Source organism: Phocoena sinus, chromosome 3, assembly GCF_008692025.1.
Source record: "Phocoena sinus isolate mPhoSin1 chromosome 3, mPhoSin1.pri, whole genome shotgun sequence".
In the NCBI taxonomy this organism is placed as follows: Eukaryota; Metazoa; Chordata; class Mammalia; order Artiodactyla; family Phocoenidae; genus Phocoena; species Phocoena sinus.
In genome coordinates, this window is record NC_045765.1 from 140,034,552 (window position 1) to 140,054,148 (window position 19,597).

Here is a 19,597-nt window from a genome sequence, read left to right on the forward strand (position 1 = left end):
AGTTTCAGCTCATTATAATGAAGAATATTCTAGTAATTTGAACTTTGTCCTCCTAGAAATAATCAGGTATACATGAGTTAACTGCTTGGGAAGGATGCTGTGAAGGTGACTGCTTTGGATAATATGCAGGACTTAGTCATTTCTTAATTTTATTAAAAAAAAAAGTGCTACCGTGCTTCTGCAGATTTGGCATGGAGTATGCTAAGATCAGTTTGGGGCATATTCAGTTTGAGGTGTCTATAGGGAATCGAGGTAGAGATGTTAGCTCAGAAGAGAGTTGTGACTGGGAGAACATCAGTGAAAAGATGTTAGTGGAAATCACTGTCTTCATACTGTTTTTCTTTCATGTGACCCATATCTTATAAACTTACCATTTATTGATAGTGATAACTAAGACATGGTCCCTGTGTTCTTGGAGCTTATAGACAAAAAATCTTAAAACTGAAGAATCTTTACAGAATGACCTGGCAACATCTTAAATTGTCATCTCTGTCAGCTAGATTGCTGCAGTAGAGCCAAGGGTTGTAATTAGATTATAAGTTCTTGAGAGAAATCCTTTGTAATGCATCTGAAATGAATGACAGCGCATGCAGACATTGAGGTTGGTGAAAAAAAGAAATTCTGGTGGTGATTTCTTAGGCCAGAAAATAAAATCTTGAAAATTTTCAGAAATCTTTTTTATTTAGGTTTTGCTTTTTTCTCTTTTGCTGTCCTTTCCCTTCATGTCTTGAATTTTCCTGCTTTTGTAACATCACCATTATCAGTTCTTGAATAGAGATATTTCTTGGTAAACAATTATTCCTTATTTTCTGATTTTTAAATTTGGTCATGTACTCTCAAAGACATACTGAAAATATAATATTAATGTAACTTTAACAACCATAGATACCGAGAGGCGATTCAGAAGTGGGATGAAGCGCTACAGTTAACCCCAAATGATGCTACCCTGTATGAGATGAAATCACAGGTAATAATTATGAAGAATTTCCCTTTCATTGTGAAATTGCACTCACTATGTCTGGTGAGCGGTGATGAACCAAAAGAGCATTTCCTCCCATTTTCTTTCTCTTTTTTTGTAAATTTATTTATTTAATTTATTTACTTTTGGCTGCATTGGGTCTTCATTGCTTCGCACGGGCTTTCTCTAGTTGCAGCGAGCGGGGGCTACTCTTCGTTGCAGTGCACAGGCTTCTCGTTGCAGTGGCTTTTCTTGTAGCGGAGCACAGGCTCTAGGTGTGCGGGCTTCAGTAGTTGTGGCTCTCGGGTTCTAGAGCGCAGGCTCAGTAGTTGCGACACACGGGCTTAGTTGCTCAGCGGCATGTGGGATCTTCCCGGACCAGGGCTCAAACCCATGTCCCCTGCATTGGCAGGCGGATTCTTAACTACTGCGCCACCAGGGAAGCCCCATTTTCTTTTTTTAAAAATATAGTTTATTTGGGAAAAACATATGTCACCATATTATTTATGGCTCTTCTTCATGCATCAAATTAGAAGTTTGTTTAAAACACTTCACAGTGAAGCTAACTTTCATTTCAACCTAACTGCTTAAGATATGAGCAGATGGATGTCCTTTAAAAAGTCACTGGTGATCTGTTAAATGAATGAAATGTGTTAGCTTTCCTTGGAAATTAATTGTAGTGGACTTAGCAATAACTCAGTCTCTTCAGAATGAGGATGGATTGGATTCTAGATGATGCTATTTCTCTAATAATGGCCTAGTCCATAGCAAAAGGTCAGAATAGACTCAATTTATTAATATTATAAAAATAACATTTGTACTTAAAAATACAGTTTTAATATTTTGTGGGAAATTTCATAAAGAAAACCTCTGAGCACTTGTATTAGATTATCCAAAAGATGTTTAAAATCTCAAACAGAGAATTAACCATACTTCTGGCAGGGAGTGGTTGCAGTTCAGCCTTGATCCCCACACCTAGCATATCTTGCAGATGATGATCCCAAACATAGGGCACATCCTTTTTCAGCTTTGATGGTAGTTTTTCCAGGAAAAACCCAAATAAATTATTTCCACTGAGTGGAGTGCTGTGAGGACCTTCATTTGGATAAGTCTTTAATTTTTAATCTTAAATATGTATGTATTAAAGATAGGATTTGTGGCAAGCTATATGAAATGAGTTGTTTTATTTGGAATCTGATAATGATGGTGTCACAAATCTTGTGAAATGCAGATGGGCAAAATATTATAGATAAAAGCCAGCCCTTTCCCATAAATTGAGGTAGAGGGTTCTGGAACTCCCTGATTTTTCTGATGTGTATGATTTGAAGAACCCAGTTGTGGGGAGGCTGGTGGAGTGTTTAAATGATTTTTATAGCAGAAAGATGTTCACTAGGGATAGGATGGGTAGTTGAACAAATTTAAATTTACCTTGTATGACAGCAGGACCTGGAGTTCCCTAAAAAAACACATTGTAAGTAGAATAAATAGAAGGGGAATTGGGGTTCAAATAGCTGTGAGCCACCATGGCCAGAATATGACCACCTGGTTTTGACCAGATAGACAGTAGGTTTCATCAGTTGAAAAGGGAATGCTTTATATTTTTCATAGTTATTTCAGGAGTAGGAAGAATATAATTTCTAACCCTGAAGAGCAAAGAAGGGGGTCAAACCCACTAAAATGTTACATTTTCCAGACTAAAAATATATTTTTAAAAATGAAAAGAGTTGTTTACATACAATTATCCATTTTTTCTTTTTGGCTAGTATTTAGTTTGCTAATTTATGAATATTACTGATGGGTTTTGTTTATTCTTTTTTGGCTATAGGTCCTAATGTCTCTTCATGAAACGTTCCCAGCAGTTCATGCTGCGGAAATGGCTGTCCAGAGAAATCCACATTCATGGGAATCTTGGCAAACTTTGGGACGTGCTCAGCTTGGATTAGGAGAGATAGTCTTGGTAAGTAAGTCAGATCATTACAGTGATGACATTTTATTTTGACATGCTTTTCATCAGCTGAACCAAAAAGTAAATAGTCATTTATCATGTGTACACAAAAAGTAAATAGCAAATAACCTTTTAAAGGTATTAACCCGTAAACACAGATGAGTTATTACCAAACATCTTTTTCCATTACAGATATCAATTATATCAGGATCAGAATATTTTTCAGGTATTTGACATCATGGGAATTAAAAAAATATTAACATGAAATGTAGGCATTTGGTAAACCTTATTTAAATATAAAACAACTTTTAGGTTAGTTCCTTGTATCATTAAATTTATCACATTATAAAGTGGTATTAGTATCACCATGGAGACAAAAACCACTAAAAGATTATGTTGAGGAAGGAAGAAAGTGAAATACAGGAGAGTAATGGTGATAAATATTCAGACTGAAAAATTGCTAAGCTTAGTGAGGGGAGAAATGGGGAAGGGTAGAAGCTTATGAAAATGAAATACTCATTGTGTAAAGTTTACTCTAAACTGGTACTTGATGCATTTCTCACCTTGTCTGGACTATACCTTGTAGGTAGCAAAGGCTTGGTAGGTCAGAGTTGGCTGTGAGCATTGTCCTGTTTTTGTTTTTCTTTTGACTGAACTATATATACCTGACAGCTAATTTCCTAAAAGACTTCTGTAAATCTAATATAGTGGTGCCACATTTGCTCTTTGTCATCAAACATTAAGATTTTTCATGCTTTTATTAGCTTTTTACAGTTAAAAACAAAACAAGCAAAAAAATACTAAAGAAGTTTCTTTAAAGGCTAAAATTATCGGTAAATCCTGAATTTAACATTACTAATAATGGCTTTAGTCAGTTGTAGATAACTTAGATTTTTCTGGTACTCTTGTAAATATATCATTATTTCTAATTACCAAAGAAGGTATTTTTCAAATTCTCAAAAATCATAAGGAATTTTGATGAGAAAAGGATTGCTTAAAGTAAAATAACTTAAAAATGATAATCTGAAATAAAATTCACAGTGATGGAAACAAGTTAAACCAAAGGTTGTTTTCTTTCCTTGCCATTTAACATAGTCATCTTTCCTCTTTTTTATCTGAAGACTTAAATCATATCAGAGTTGGAAAAAGAAATTCAAGGAATTTAGTTTTCTAACAGGTTAACAACAAAACAAAAGTCTATTCTATGATACTTTTTACCCATTTCTGTTTATTAGAAACTTACAAATCATTATCTGTTTTGCTTATAAGTACCTATGGTAATGGGAAAAATCCCTAGGACATAATGTTTAGCAAAGATTGTCCTATAAAGAAAGAAAATAAACTGCAGGTGAGACAACAGAGATACTTTGAATAAACCAATAAAAGTAAAATTATTCAATATTTTAAGTTTTTAAAATAGGAGTACCAGTTGTTCAACTGTTATTTTTTCCGCTTGATACATTTCTTTCTATTTATATTGTGAAATTCTTGGAATTAAAAGTGTTTTTCCCCCATTTAATACAGTTTTAGGGCTCTACTTGAAAAAATCTAAATTTGTAATTTTTATGTAAACTTAAGCTGTTCTTTTGAAATACTAGAATGGTTAAAAAAATAACTTTACTCATTGTCATAATGAAGGGAATACTATAAAAAAATATATTGAAAACAAGCTAAAATTTCTAACATCTCACAGTTCTTTCTACATATACATATGGACAAAAACATAAGAAAATACATAGGTAAATAGAACAGGCAGTAAATTAGAAGTCAATAGTTGTATATACATCTATGAGTATTTAGATTTTTATGCGGAGCTAGGTGTGTATGTTGGAAAATGTTCATAGGCTTAGTTTGTTTTTCATTTTCTAATTCTTCGAGGTATAAAGTTAGGTTTTTTTCCTTGAGATCTTTTCTTTTTTTAACGTAGGCATTTATCATTATAAACTTCCACTTAGTTTTGCTTTTGCTGTATCCTATAGTATCAGGATGTTACATTTTAATTTTCATCTCAAGATATATTTTAATTTCTCTTTTGATTTCTTCTTTGACTCACTGGTTGTTCAAGAGTGTGCTGTTTTATTTCCATGTATCTGTAAGTTTTTCCAGTTTCCTTCTGCTGTTGATTTCTAGTTTTATTTCATTGTAGTCAGAAAAGATACTTGGTATGTCTTCTTAAATTTAAGACTTGTTTTGTGACCTAAGATGTGATCTATCCTGGAAATGTTCTGTGTGTTCTTGAGAATGATGTGTATTTTGCTGCTGTTGTATGAATCATTCTATATATGTCTGTTAGGTCCCTTTGGTCTATAGTGTTGTTCAGATCTTCTGTTTCCTTATTGATCTTCTGTCTGAATGTTCTATCCATTATTGAAAGTGGGGTGTTGAATCCACTACTAATACTTTATTGCTGTCTGTTTCTCCCTTCAGTTCTGTCAGTGTTTATGTACTTAAATGTTCTGATGTTGGGTGCATATATATTTATAATCGTTATATTTTTCTGGTGAATTGACACTTTTATCATTATATAATGTCCTTCTTTGTCTCCTGTGACACTCAAGACGTGTTATCATTATTATGATCTAAACTCTTGGCTTCAAAGATATGCATTCCTGGTACCTTTCTGATCATGGGTTAGCCCAGGAAATCGCCAGATTTATATATTTGCTGATCTGCAGAAGCTGAACAATGCATTTGCCTTGTTTTGAGCCATAATATCAGTACCTCTGTTTTAATAGACTTTTAGTCCTCATCAACAATTTGTCAGCCACTTTCTTTTACACTCTTTGACTCTTTTTTTTTTTTTTTTTTTTTACTGTAACCATCATCTAGTGGGTAGAGAACAGCTCTAACTTCCATCTTTACATTGTAATACATTGAGGAAAAAGAGAGAGAGAGATATGGATATTATGGATTATATTAAATACACTCCTTTTTTAAAACTAAGCAAACAAAAACATCTGACCTTTTCTCCTCCCTAGGCAATTCGAAGTTTTCAAGTAGCCCTTCACATCTATCCAATGAACCCTGAAATATGGAAAGAAGACCTTTCTTGGGCAAGAACGCTCCAGGAGCAGCAGAAGGTAGCACAGAGGATTAAAAAAAGTGAAGCGCCAGCAGAGGTAACACATTTCTCACCAAAGTCAATTCCTGAGTATGACTTTGAAAGTGAGGAGATTGTAGCTGTTTGTGCAGCTATTGCTGAAAAACAGAAGACAGTTGCAGCAGATAAAACAATGGTTATTGTGTCGGCTTCTGGGACTGTAGAGACTGTGACTGAGAAGGAAGACGGTGCTGCTCCACCAGATGGCTCTGTTTTTATCAAAGCCCGATGAAGCTTAGCAGGAATCATTTGAATCTATCTTTGCCACCTAAATTTTAGCCGTTGGGGCATTTAGAGAAACAGGGCAAAACTCCTGTTTGTAAAATAAGTTTTTCAGATGAGGCATATGAAAACTAAATGGAAGAATTATTGTGTAGTGTTTGGACTCTGCTTTGATAAGCTATGATTTCAGCTTCTTAAGATTAAAATTCTGAGTACAGTGGTTTTTTGATTAATAAGCTTAATTTAATCCAAATATATAAGTGAATGCATTTTAAAGATACAACTTGAAAAGTAAATTCTCAAATAGTGAATAACTTGATGGCCAGTGTTATTAAAATATTGACTTGTTGGCTTTTATGATAAAGGAAGTAGGCTTCTTGCCCTGCTAGAAATACCCTGCTGTTACTCTTCACTCTTCTTTTTCTCTTCTTTCATTAGAGTAAGTCTGTCACAAAGCTTGAATCTTTTTGACATTCATTTTGATTCAAAGTTGTCATTTGGTTATATGTGGGATCCTTGAAAGTTTGACTGAAAATGCATGCAAATGTGTACATTCTGAATATTTTCTGAAGTTTCTCTTAATTCTGATTTGTGCTTTTGTTTTGACTTTATAATTATTTATAACAATGGTAGTTGCTAGTTTCAGTATTTGTTAGATGTGTGAAATACTGATAAATGTCAGAATCATGGTTTTATTTTTTAAATTATTAAAGTAGATAGAGTAGTCCTTAGTACCAAATGAGTCATTTTTAAGATGTGCATTTTTTAAAATGAATGGCTCTTATAGAGACATCATAACAAATTGCACTGCTGTTGTCCCAGTCAAAAGCAGCTATTTTCTTTTCCTTATTTTTACAAGATTAAAACCCTTGAAAATAACTTATCTCTTGATATAACTTTCCAGCTGATGGTTTGGAATTCCTTTTCTAGTTAACTTTTCTGGAACTACTCAGTGAAATGAGAAACAATCACAGTTTTAAATAGCTAAATTATACCTTTCTAAAAATTGGAGAAAAAAAAAGTAGAGATTTATTAAAGTGCCAATGAATGAATACCTTAGGCACAACATACATAGAAACTGAAATGTGATTTATGGTTCAGTCCCGTGAGTAGAAAGGATATATTGCAGAATATATTTCATTGAAAGGCCACAGTCACATCCACAAGTCAATACTGTCACTGCTAATATTAATTGTTATTTTTATGCCACATATATGTTAGTACAGTAGAACTGCTGTGTACTGTTACTTCTGAAACTCAGGAAGCTATTATTGGTTTAAAATTAATTTTATCCTTGTTAGAGAGGAAGTAAGTTATTTTAAAGAATCTCACCTTACCCTCTGAGGGCATGTACATGTAATACTGTACATTTTTCTGAGATAATTTAAAAACATTTCTTTTAGTCGAATGCTTACCTCTTTTTTTCAGAGTTGGAGAAGCCAGCACTTACCTTGGAAAGTATTATATGTTTTCCCTAAAGTTGTATCAGAAAGTTAGCTCTGGTTAAAGAAGTTAGTTTTAGAAAGACCCAAAAAACAAATATTAATTATATTTTATTTTGTTTAATAAGGTATATTCTCAAAGGGCAGATAGTTGGGTATCTAGAGAAGTGAGCACTTCTTATTTTGTATGTTGTTTTGAGTAATGGATGTGTATTGTATAATTTGTGAATAAATAGGTTTTTTCTGCATTTAAAGGTTTGCCTATTATTTTGTGTTGTTAGCTTTTGAAAAATTAGATTGATTTATTTGTGGGTTTTTTTTTTTTTTTTTTTTTTTGCGGTACGCGGGCCTCTCACTGCTGTGGCCTCTCCCGTCGTGGAGCACAGGCTCCGGACGCGCAGGCTCAGCAGGCTCAGCAGCCATGGCTCACGGGCCCAGCCGCTCCGCGGCATGTGGGATCTTCCCAGACCGGGGCACAAACCCGTGTCCCCTGCATTGGCAGGCGGAGTCTCAACCACTGCGCCACCAGGGAAGCCCTGATTGATTTATTTAATTCATTTCTTATGTGAAAATAAAATATGTAAGGCACCTTGTATGGTGTCTTGTGTATGAAGTACTCAGTAAATGCTAGCTGTTTCTATGAAGAACTTGAATTGGTTTTATTTAACCTCACTTTCTTCTGACTTTAAGAAAGGAGGAGAACTTCTTTGTAATCTTTTCCTTTCGTGAAAGTGAGAAGTCACTACTTCTGATACTGTAGAACAGATGGCTTTCAGTTGAGGACTCTTCTTGGTGTAAGGTCTATATCTCAACCCAAAAGAAGCAAGACCCAGGATGGAGTGCACGTAGCCACTAAATTCTGTTTATGAACCTAGCGTTTCCTCTGTATTGACATCAGTAGGCCAGGTTTGTCTCTTCCTTACACAGAGATAAGACATAAGATGGTTTAGATGCAAGACGGAGGAGAGAAAGAAATAGTGAATTATACAGAAGGAAGGCAGCTCATTTCTTGAGGCCCCAAAAGATGCTTAGCTAACACTCTTCTGTGTGTGAAGAGAAGAATGCATACATTATTTTATAAGGATGTGAATACCGATAGATCTTTACCAAGCTTGGTAACTATAATAGCAAATTCTTTTGAATCTGAGAGAAAAACAATTGATGTTCATGATAAAGATATAATCAAATATATTTAATATACTTTCTGAAACAGCACTAAACACTAACATTATATTGAACATAGTTTGTAGTATTCTTGTTTGAAAATTGTATGGCATAGACACTCATTGGTCAGAACACTACACATCCAGACCATGCCTGATGATTTGAGAATCATATATTATTCTCTAGACACTGGGTTCTTTTTGTTGTTTGGCCGCACCAGTGGCACGCGGGATTTTAGTTCCCCGACGAGGAGTCGAACCCGCACCCCCTGCAGTGGGAGCACAGAGTCTTAACCACTGGACTGCCAGGGAAGCCCTGACAACAGGTTCTTAGATTATAGAGTATTTATCGTAAATGTGCTAAACATTGAAAAGTCATGCAAGGTATAAATCACAGAACCTGGATCTACTTTTTTTTTTTTAATTTTTGAATTTTATTTTATTTATTTTTTTATACAGCAGGTCCTTATTAGTCATCCATTTTGTACACATCAGTGTATACATGTCAATCCCAATCGCCCAATTCATCACACCACCACCACCTGCCATTTTCCCCCCTTGGTGTCTATACGTTTGTTCTCTACATCTGTGTCTCAATTTCTGCCCTGCAAACCGTTTCATCTGTACCATTTTTCTAGGTTCCACATATATGCACTAATATACGATATTTGTTTTTCTCTTTCTGACTTACTTCACTCTGTATGACAGTCTCTAGATCCATCCATGTCTCTACAAATGACCCAATTTCATTCCTTTTTATGGCTGAGTAATATTCCATTGTATATATGTACCACATCTTCTTTATCCATTCGTCTGTTGATAGGCATTTAGGTTGTTTCCATGACCTGGCTATTGTAAATAGTGCTGCAATGAAGATTGGGGTGCATGTGTCTTTTTGAATTATGGTTTTCTCTGGGTATATGCCCAGTAGTGGGATTGCTGGATCATACAGTAATTCAATTTTTAGTTTTTTAAGGAACCTCCATACTGTTCTCCATAGTGGCTGTATCAATTACATTCCCACCAACAGTGCAAGAGGGTTCCCTTTTCTCCACACCCTCTCCAGCATTTATTGTTTGTAGATTTTCTGATGAAGCCCATTCTAACTGGTGTGAGGTGATACCTCATTGTAGTTTTGATTTGCATTTCTCTAATAATTAGTTGGATCTACTTTAATTGGAGCCTATGTACAAAATTTTATGGTACTCACGTACGAAATCAGCTTTTAAATTGATGTTGTATGTCAAAACTATAATGAAGGGCTTCCCTGGTGGCGCAGCGGTTGGGAGTCCGCCTGCCGATGCAGGGGACACGGGTTCATGCCCCGGTCCAGGAGGATCCCACGTGCCGCGGAGCGACTGGGCCCGTGGGCCATGGCTGCTGGGCCTGCGCGTCCAGAGCCTGTGCTCCGCAGCGGGAGAGGCCGCAGCGGTGAGAGGCCCACGTACCGCTAAAAAAGAAAAAAAAAAAAAAACTATAATGAAGACTTTAAATAAAAAAAAGGTTTGTTTCAGAAAACTAGAGTTTCCAGGATTATAACTAACATTACATTATATACTTTATGTAATGATGTCAAATGCTTGTTTCCCTTCCTTTCCCAGCAGTAGGAAATTGTCAGTCATTTCTTTAATTTCAGGTTTAATGAGTCAGAACCCCTTCTAAATTGACTCTGGACTTTGATTTCATGACATACATGTATCTAAATGAGCTGTGAGTTGACACAAAAACCATAGTTCTATAATTATCTTCAAATCATTAGGTATATTAAGTGTGTTTTTCCTCAGAGGTTATTATGAAACTGATAGTGTATTTTGTAATTGATGACATTTTAGGATTGAGAAAGTAAGGTTTTTCTTTTTTTAACCAATAATAAAATACACATGTTTATAAATGATTTACTCATTACCAAAGTAAAATGAAATGTGTCACTTCTGCCACATGCAATTAAGTATGTCCACTTGAATGGAAGAGAAGGGATGGCCCTATAGCCAGTGTACCATGAATTGTGCCTTAATGTGTGTTGTGTGTGAACCTCACGTGCTGTGTGTGCAGGGTGGAAGAAAGGGTGAGAAATGCTGATCTACACTTTGTTGGGAAGGCAGAGGGTGGGGATGGTGCTGCTTTGGACATCCATTAACCAAGAAATTGCAATCTCTTCCTTCCCTCCGCTCTCCCACCTCACCAGTAAAGGGAATTTAAGATAAAGAACTGGACCTACAGCCCCTTTCTGCCTTTTTTTTTTTTTTTGGATGTATCATGCCTGCAGAGAGCCTGTGTTGTGGTCTCTTGCCAGAAATGTTGTAGGTTTTGCAGTGAAGACTCTCTGTCCCTGTGAGGGGAGACCTGTAGTTGTGCAGGACTGCCCATGCCTTGGTGAGCAGGTCTAATTCTGGGTTTGATATTAGGTGGCCATTGTTGTCACAAACTTAAATCACATCCTCTGACCTAGACTTTTTCAGCAGTAAATCTGACATATTAAATCTCTACATGACTTTTTGTCTCTTAAGCAGCTCAAAAAGTCAGGAGGAGAAAAGGGTGTTATTTTATGACTCCTTCAAACCCTAACAAAGATTAATGCAGATTATATTTCAATGTAAGCATGAGACAAAAATCAAATTTTTTTCTAATTTTAGATTTTTTTTAAATCATGGAAGTTCTATTGAAAATGGGTAATGTTAATTACAAGGCAACATGTAAACATTTGTTCAGGGTATCTAAAAGGTCTGCTGACTTAGCATTGTGCTAGACCACAATATCGACTCTAGATTTAATTTGAAGGGAAGAATATGAAACAATATCTCTGCCCACCCTGTCAACTTTAAGAGTGTAATTTACGTGTAATAACATGCATTCATTGTAAGAGCTTTGACACCATTACCATCAAGGTGTAGAGTATTTGCATTACCCAGAAAGTTCTCTAATGCCCATTTATAGCCAGTTCCCCTCCACCCCAGCAGCCAGCACTAGTCAACTACTAATTTTCTTTCTGTGACTATAAGTTGATTTGACTTTTCTAGAATTTCAAATAAATATATCATAGAATATATACTCTTTCTGACCTTTTTCGCTTAGCATAATACTTTTGAAATCCATCCATGTTGAGATCCATCCATGCTATTGTGTATATCAGTAATGTGTTCCTTCTAATGCTCTTACTCTGTTGTACGGATATCATGATTTGCACTTATTCATATCTGTTGATGGACATCTAAGTTGTTGATGAACATCTAAGTTTTGGTCTATTATGAATAAAGCTGCTATATACATATGTCACAAGTTTGTGTGTGGATATATGTTTAAGTACCTGGGGGTGGAGTTACTGAGTTTTATGATAAGTATATGTGGAGCTTTAGAGGAAACTGAATCTTCCAAAGTATCTGTACCATTATGCATTCTGACCAGCAATGGATTAAAAAAGTTTCAGTTGTGCCATATCCTTGTCAATGCTTGGTACTGCTGTTGGTTTTCATTTTAGTGACTTCCGTGGATATGTAATGATATCTCATTGTGGTTTTAATATGCATTTCCCTGATGATGTTGAGCATCTTTTATATGCTTATTTGACATTTGTATATCTTCTTTTGGGAAGTACCTTTTTAAACATTTTGCCCATTTTTTAGTTTGGGTTATCTTATTATTGAGTTGTAAAAGTTTTTTCTATATTCTGGATAAAAATCCTGAGATATATGTATTGTGAATATTTTGTCCCCATCTGTGGCTTGCTTTTTTGTTTTCTTAATGGTACCTTTTGAAGAGCAGAAGTTTCTAATTTTGATGAAGTCCAGTATATTTCTTTTATGGTTGTATTTTTGTGTGTACTGAGAAATCTGTGCTTACTCCAAGATCAGAAAGATTTTATGTTTTCTACTAGAAGTTTTACAGTTTTAGCTTTTATGTCTAGGTCTGATTCATTTCATGGTAATTTTTATGTAATATATGAGGTGAAGGGCTAGGTTCATTTTTTGATTTTCAGTTATTCAAGTACTATGTATTTTTTTAAAAACTGCTCTTTCCCATTGAAATACCTTCACCATGTATTTGAGGGTCTGTCTGAGTTCTGTATTGTTAGGCTGATCCATATGTCGATTCTTATACCAATATCACACTGTCCTACAGTCTTAAAAATCAGTGTGATTTTTTCTAACTGTTATTTTTTTCTCAAAGAATCGTTAAACTATTCTAGTTTCTTTTATATACATTTTAGAATCATTTGTCTCTATCTACATGCAGGTCTAATGGAATTTTGATTGGAATTGTATTGAATCTGTAAATCAGTTTGGGAAGAATTCCCGTCTTAACAATGTCACATCTTTGAATCCATGATCACAGTGTAATTGTCATTGTTTTAGATATTTTTTTTTTTTTTTTTTGCGGTATGCGGGCCTCTCACTGTTGTGGCCTCTCCCGTTGCGGAGCACAGGCTCCGGACGCGCAGGCTCAGCGGCCATGGCTCACGGGCCCAGCTGCTCCGCGGCATGTGGGATCTTCCCGGACCGGGGCACGAACCCGTGTCCCCTGCATTGGCAGGCGGACTCTCAACCACTGCGCCACCAGGGAAGCCCTGTTTTAGATATTTAATTTCTTAGTAATGTTTTTTAGTTTTCTGTGAATAAGTCTTGCCTATATTTTTGTTAAGTTTATCCCTAAGTACTTCATATTTTTTTGATGCTTTAAGAGGTGTCTTTAAATTTTCATTTTCCAGTTTGATACTATTACATAGAAATATAATCGATTTTTGAATAATGACATTGTAGCCTACAACCTTGATAATTCATTTATTAGTTGCATTAACTTTTTGGCAGATTGTTTAGGCTGTTCTACATATATTATCATGTTGTGAATGAAGGTAGTTTTCCTTCTTCTTTTACAAACTGAATGCCTTTTCTTTCCATCTCTTGCCTTATTACACCAGCTAGAACCTCCAGCACAATGTTAAACAGAAGCTGTGAGAATGGACATTCTTGCCTTGTTTATAATCTTTTGGTCTTTCACCATTAAGTACGATGGTAGCTGTAGTTTTTATATGAGTTCCTTTATTAAATTGAGGAAGTTCCTTCTCTAGTCTACTAAACACCTTTTTTTTTTCCCGGTACGTGGGCCTCTCACTGTTGTGGCCTCTCCCTTTGCGGAGCACAGGCTCCGGATGCGCAGGACCGGTGGCCATGGCTCACGGGCCTTGCCGCTCCGCGGCATGTGGGATCTTCCTGGACCGGGACACGAACTCATGTCCCCTGCATCAGCAGGCAGACTCTCAACCACTGCGCCACCAGGGAAGCCCTAAACACCTTCTATAACAAGTGGGGATTGAATTTTGATAAATGTATTTCCTGCATCCATCAGAAGATCATATGATTTTTCTCTTTTATTCTGTTAATATGATGAATTACATATATTTTTCGAACGTCAAATCAACTGCATTTCTGGGATAAAATAAGCCCTATTTAGTTATGATGGATTATCGTTTTTAGATCCTTTTTGATTCAATGTGGTAATATTAAGGATTTTTGTGTCTATGTTCATGAAAAATATTGGTCTGTAGCTTTCTTGTAATACTCTTTTAGCTCCTGAATCAGAGTAATGCTGATCTCATTAAAAATAGAGGTTGAAAAGTATTTCCACCTACTCTTTTCTCAAAGAGTTTCTACAGATCTGGTATTTTGTTCAATAGCGTTTAATAGAACTAACAAGCGTTGTCACCTGGATCTAGCATTTCCTTTTTGGGAAAGTTTAAAATTACAAATTAAGTTTCAAAAATAGCTACAACGTAGACCTTGTTGATTGTGTCACATTGAGTGATAGTATGATTTGATTAAATTAGGATCCCAAAAAAGTCCATTTGTTGCATTGTTGATATGTCTCTTAGTCTTTTATAATCTATAGGTTCCCTTTCATTTTTTCCTTGCAGTTTATTTTTTTTTTAACTGAGTTGTTTGTCCTTTAGAATTTTCTGCTTTTTGTATTTTGTCTCTTGCATCCCACCTAATATCATTATGTTACTCTGTACCTACATTTCCTATGAAATGATTAGAATTCTTCAATTTTCTGGTAAGAATACATCATGGGTGGTTTTGGATATTTAGACCAGAAGTTAAATATTTCTGGCTATCTCTTTCTCTTTGTAATGTCAGCAGTTGTTGACTATTTTTGCCTAGATTCATTGTTTCATTAGAGGCTACAAATGGTGATAATTGTTAGAATTTTGGTGCTAGAAAACATCTTTGAAGAAAAACTTCCCCTCATCAACTATTTTGTTACCTTGGAAACAACTTATGTAGTACAGGCAGTTTCTGTAGTGGAGGCTTTGTTCTTCCCCTTTATTTAGCACTTTTCAAAATAATACGTTGGTTCTCTAGCACCCTCCAAAGGTGACAGGTGAGGTGTTCTGTTTCGTTTTTGTATCATTATGAAGTCATGCATTGAGACATATATGTTTCGATCCTTGCAGTTATTATTCATATTGATGTTGTGTACATCCTCAATTTCAGTAGATCACGCCAAGTTCATTTTTTCAAAATGGTTCTAATTTTATACCCCACCAACAATGTATTAGAGTTTCTAAAGCATACTTGGTATTTTCATATTATAAAATTTTTACAAATATGATTGGTGTATAAGGGTGTGAACACACACACACACATATGTGATTTCACTGCATATATATGTATGTGTGTGTATATATAATTATGATTTCACTGCTTATTCTCTTTTTTTTTTTTTTAGAAATTTACGACATGAACTATTTGGAATATGATTTGGCTCCCTTACATTTCCTCAATATATTTACTTATTACTTCTGCATCCATTTCCGATACAGTTGATTATAATTTTGGCCTCAATCTATATTCATTGTTTAATATGACTATGTAATTATCACACATAGTTCATCTCACCTAGTCTATTATTTTTATTTTACCTTTCTTGTACTTCTCTTTTTCATGGAGTCAATATGCCTTTTTTGTTGTTGTTCTTTAGTTTTCCATGTATATATTACAAATATCCCCTCTAATAGAAATATAATACTCCCCACAATATTCCAAATATAAAATACTCCATTGATTTTCTTTCCTTTCTTTCTTTTTTTTTTTAACCTAGAGACACATCCAGAACCCCTTCTCCTGCCTTAGGCTACTTTCACTGTGTTCTACTGCAGAGCTGTTGCCTTGAGTTCTCTTTCATCACTGTTCTTGGAATTCTCTTTGTTTCTTCCTTGTATTGAACTCAAGAAAGAGAAATGTTTACCCAGTTGTTCAGATTTTAGTGTATGGACTTGCTGTGGTTGAAAGTTGTTAGGACACAGGTATGTCTGGTGTGTTCCTCTGTCCTCTTCTGTGGTGTGGAATGGGGTGGATGACCTGGGAGGGTAAATAAATATAAGGTTGTGAGTGAATGGTAGAGATGCTGATATTGATACAAAGACAAGAAGCCCAACTATCTTTCTCTCTTCTTTTCTTCCAAAGCACTTCCAGTCTAGGGCTACAGCCCCATGTATGGCTTAGGGCAGCTCAGGCTAAACAATCGGATCGAATGTTCTCTCGAGCTGAGTCTATATTTCTCTGGTTCCACTTCTGGTGTACCTTGAGAGCAGTCATAAGGTCACACTTGCAGCATCTTAGACTCAGGCTCTGTGGTGGTAGGAAGGGCATGAGGTGGGAGAGCAGTGAAAAGAGAGCAAACTTCATGGCTTGTTTTGTTCTGAAACTATGACAAGTAGTTTAGGAAAAATGGCTGTTTCATGTAATGCAGATACTTCTGCATTAAAGTCTAGGGCCAACGGCATAGCTAACGGTGAATACTACTGTGCCTTGATTTTTCCATGGCCCTTTGTGTTTATGGCTCCAGTAAGAAACTTGTGCAGAGGGGTGGCTGTACTTTGGGAAAAGACTCTTGCATTCCATGGTCTTCTAGTCAAAGTACCACTTTAATAGCTGTACCAATATCACAATCTTTTCTAATACACTTGACCTGGTTGGTTAGATTATGAGATTGTCTTAAAGATTATGAGATGGTGTTAAAATTATCTTCCTGTCTGCTATATCCTACTGGGACCAGGTAGGATTTAATACTAGCCAGTTAGATAATCAAAACTGTCCTGCATAGAAAGTTTGACACTCTAAATGATCAGAAACAAGTTTCCCACAACAAAAAAACTGTCTTTGCATAACATAGTTTGGTAAGTCCTGTAAGTAAATGTGGAATGGATGACGAACAATGCTGAAGTTTTTCTTCCTTTGGTTCTTTTTAGAATAAGCCAGACTCAACAATAAAAAGACAGTGTATGGACTGAATTGTATCCCCCTGAAATTCACATGGTGAAGCCCTAAAACCCCCAGTGTGACTGTATTTGGAGATAGGGCCTTTAAGGAGGTAATTAAGTTAAATGAAGTCATAGGTGGGCCTTAATCCAATGTGACCGGTGTCCTTTTTTTTTTTAAAATAAATTATTTATTTATTTATGGCTGCATTGGGTTTTCATTGCTGTGCGCGGACTTTCTCTAGTTGTGGCGAGCGGGGGCTGCTCTTCGTTGAGGTGTGTGGGCTTCTCATTGCGGTGGCTTCTCTTGTTGAGGAGCACAGGCTCTATACATGCGGGCTTCAGTAGTTGTGGCTCGTGGGCTCTAGGGTGCAGGGTCAGTAGTTGTGGCACACAGGCTTAGTTGCTCCACGGCATGTGGGATCTTCCAGGCCCAGGGCTCAAACCTGTGTCCCCTGCATTGGCAGGTGGATTCTTAGCCACTGCGCCACCAGGGAAGCCCCTGACTGGTGTCCTCTTAAAGAGATACCAGGGATGCATGTGTACAGAGAAGGCCACGTGGCAAGACAGCAAGAATGCAACCATCACAAGCCAAGGAGAGAGGCCTTGGGAGAAACCAAATCTGCCAGTACCCTTATCTTGGACCTTCAACCTCCAGAACTGTGAGAAAATAAATTTCTGTTGTTGAAGACAGCCAGTCTATGGTACTTTGTTATGGCAGCCCTAGCAAACTAATACAGACACATTATCCAATTTAAAAATGCACAAATGATTTGAATGGGCATTTCTCCAGAGAAGATATACAAATGGCCAGTATGCATACGAAAAGATTCTCAACATTGGGACTTCCCTGGTACAGTGGTTAAGAATCTGCCTGCCAATGCAGGGGACACAGGTTTGAGCCCTGGTCTGGGAAGATCCCACATGCCACAGAGCAACTAAACCCATGCGCCACAACTAGTGAGCCTGTGCTCTAGAGCCCGTGAGCCACAACTACTGAGCCCACGTGCCACAACTACTGAAACCCGTGCACCTAGAGCCTGTGCTCCGCAACAAGAGAAACCACCACAATGAGAAGCCCACGTGCAGCAACGGAGACCCAACGCAGCCAAAAATAAATAAATTAAAAAATATATATATAAAATTACCATTTAAAAAAATAATAAAAAAGATTCTCAACATCATTTGTCACTAGGGAAATGCAAATCAAAACCACAGTGAGACACCACTTCATACCCATTAGGATGACCGTAATAATTTAAAAAGACAATAACATGTATTGGTGAGGATGTGAAGAACTTGAAACGCTTGTACATTGCTGGTGGGAATGTAAAATGGTGCAGTCACTGGGGAAAACATTCAGCAGTTCCTCAAAAAGTTAAATATATACTTAATAAATGACCCAGCAGTTTCACTCCCAGGTATATAGAGAATTGAAAACAATATGTTACCACAAATACTTGTACACAACTGTGGCTATCAGCGGTATTAATAACAGCCAAATAATGGAATCAACCCAAATGCTCATCAACTGATGCATGGATAAACAAAATGTGGTATATTCACACAATGAAATATTATTCAGCCATAAATGAGGAATGAAGTACTGATTCATGCTGCAACATGGATGAACTTTGAAAATATTATGCAGACAGTAAAGGCCACATATTGTATGATTACATTTATGTCCAGAATAGGCAAATCCATAGAGATGCAGTGGTTGCCAGGGTCTAGGGGGAAAGGTGAATTGGAAATGACTGCAAATGGGTATGTGGTTTTTTGGGGATGATGAATGTGTTCTGGAATTAGGAGTAATGGTTGCACTCTATGAATATGCCACAGTACTTTACAAGGCAAATTTGATTATATGTGAGTTGTATTCCAATTAAAAAAAAGAATAAGCCAGAATCAGCATTCTGGGTGGTGAACCTGAAGTAAAGGATGAGTGAGATTATGCCTTGACTATTAGTAATGCCAACTTCTGCATGAGGCTTTGTTTTTCCTCCATGAACATGGGTGATGAATATATATATTCATTTATACGTAAATTTAGATGTTGTCCCATTGTCCATATACATGGAAGAAAAACAAAACTTCTCTCACAAGTAAAATATTCTCTGAAAACATTGTTTCCTATTCATTGGTAAAATAGAAAGAGCCAGATCTCCTTTTTCCCTCAGCAGAAAATCACTAAGCCATCAGGACTGTGAAGATGACAGTCTAGCTTTTCTGATATCATCCAAAAATCTCTCTAAAAAGATCGCAAAAAAAAAAAAAATCATAACCTCACTCCTGGGGATTGTTGCTACTCAGTGTGTTCTAATACTGGCAGCATCAGCATCACCTAGGATATACCCCAGACCTACTGAATCAGAAACTTCGTGTTTTCACAAGACTTGCAGATGACTGTGATGCATGCTAAAGTTTGAAAAGCACTGATCTAGAGAATTAACAAGTAGGAAGGGTCACAAGTTTATGCTAATTTTTTAATATTAAGTATTTGGATACTTCACATG

At 36.3% G+C, this 19,597-nt stretch overlaps 1 protein-coding gene across 3 annotated transcripts in view; it reads left to right on the forward strand.

The window, feature by feature from the left end:
* TTC33 (tetratricopeptide repeat domain 33) overlaps positions 1-7,921 on the forward strand; it is a 32,334-nt gene extending 24,413 nt beyond the window's left edge. For all 3 annotated transcript variants that reach the window (XM_032627265.1, XM_032627264.1, XM_032627266.1), the window contains exons 3-5: positions 886-967; positions 2,784-2,915; positions 5,882-7,921. In XM_032627265.1, the coding sequence (XP_032483156.1) occupies positions 886-967; positions 2,784-2,915; positions 5,882-6,235 (568 nt within the window). In that variant the 3' untranslated portion in view covers positions 6,236-7,921. The remainder of the gene's footprint in view (positions 1-885; positions 968-2,783; positions 2,916-5,881) is intronic.
* Positions 7,922-19,597: the final 11,676 nt, after the last annotated feature.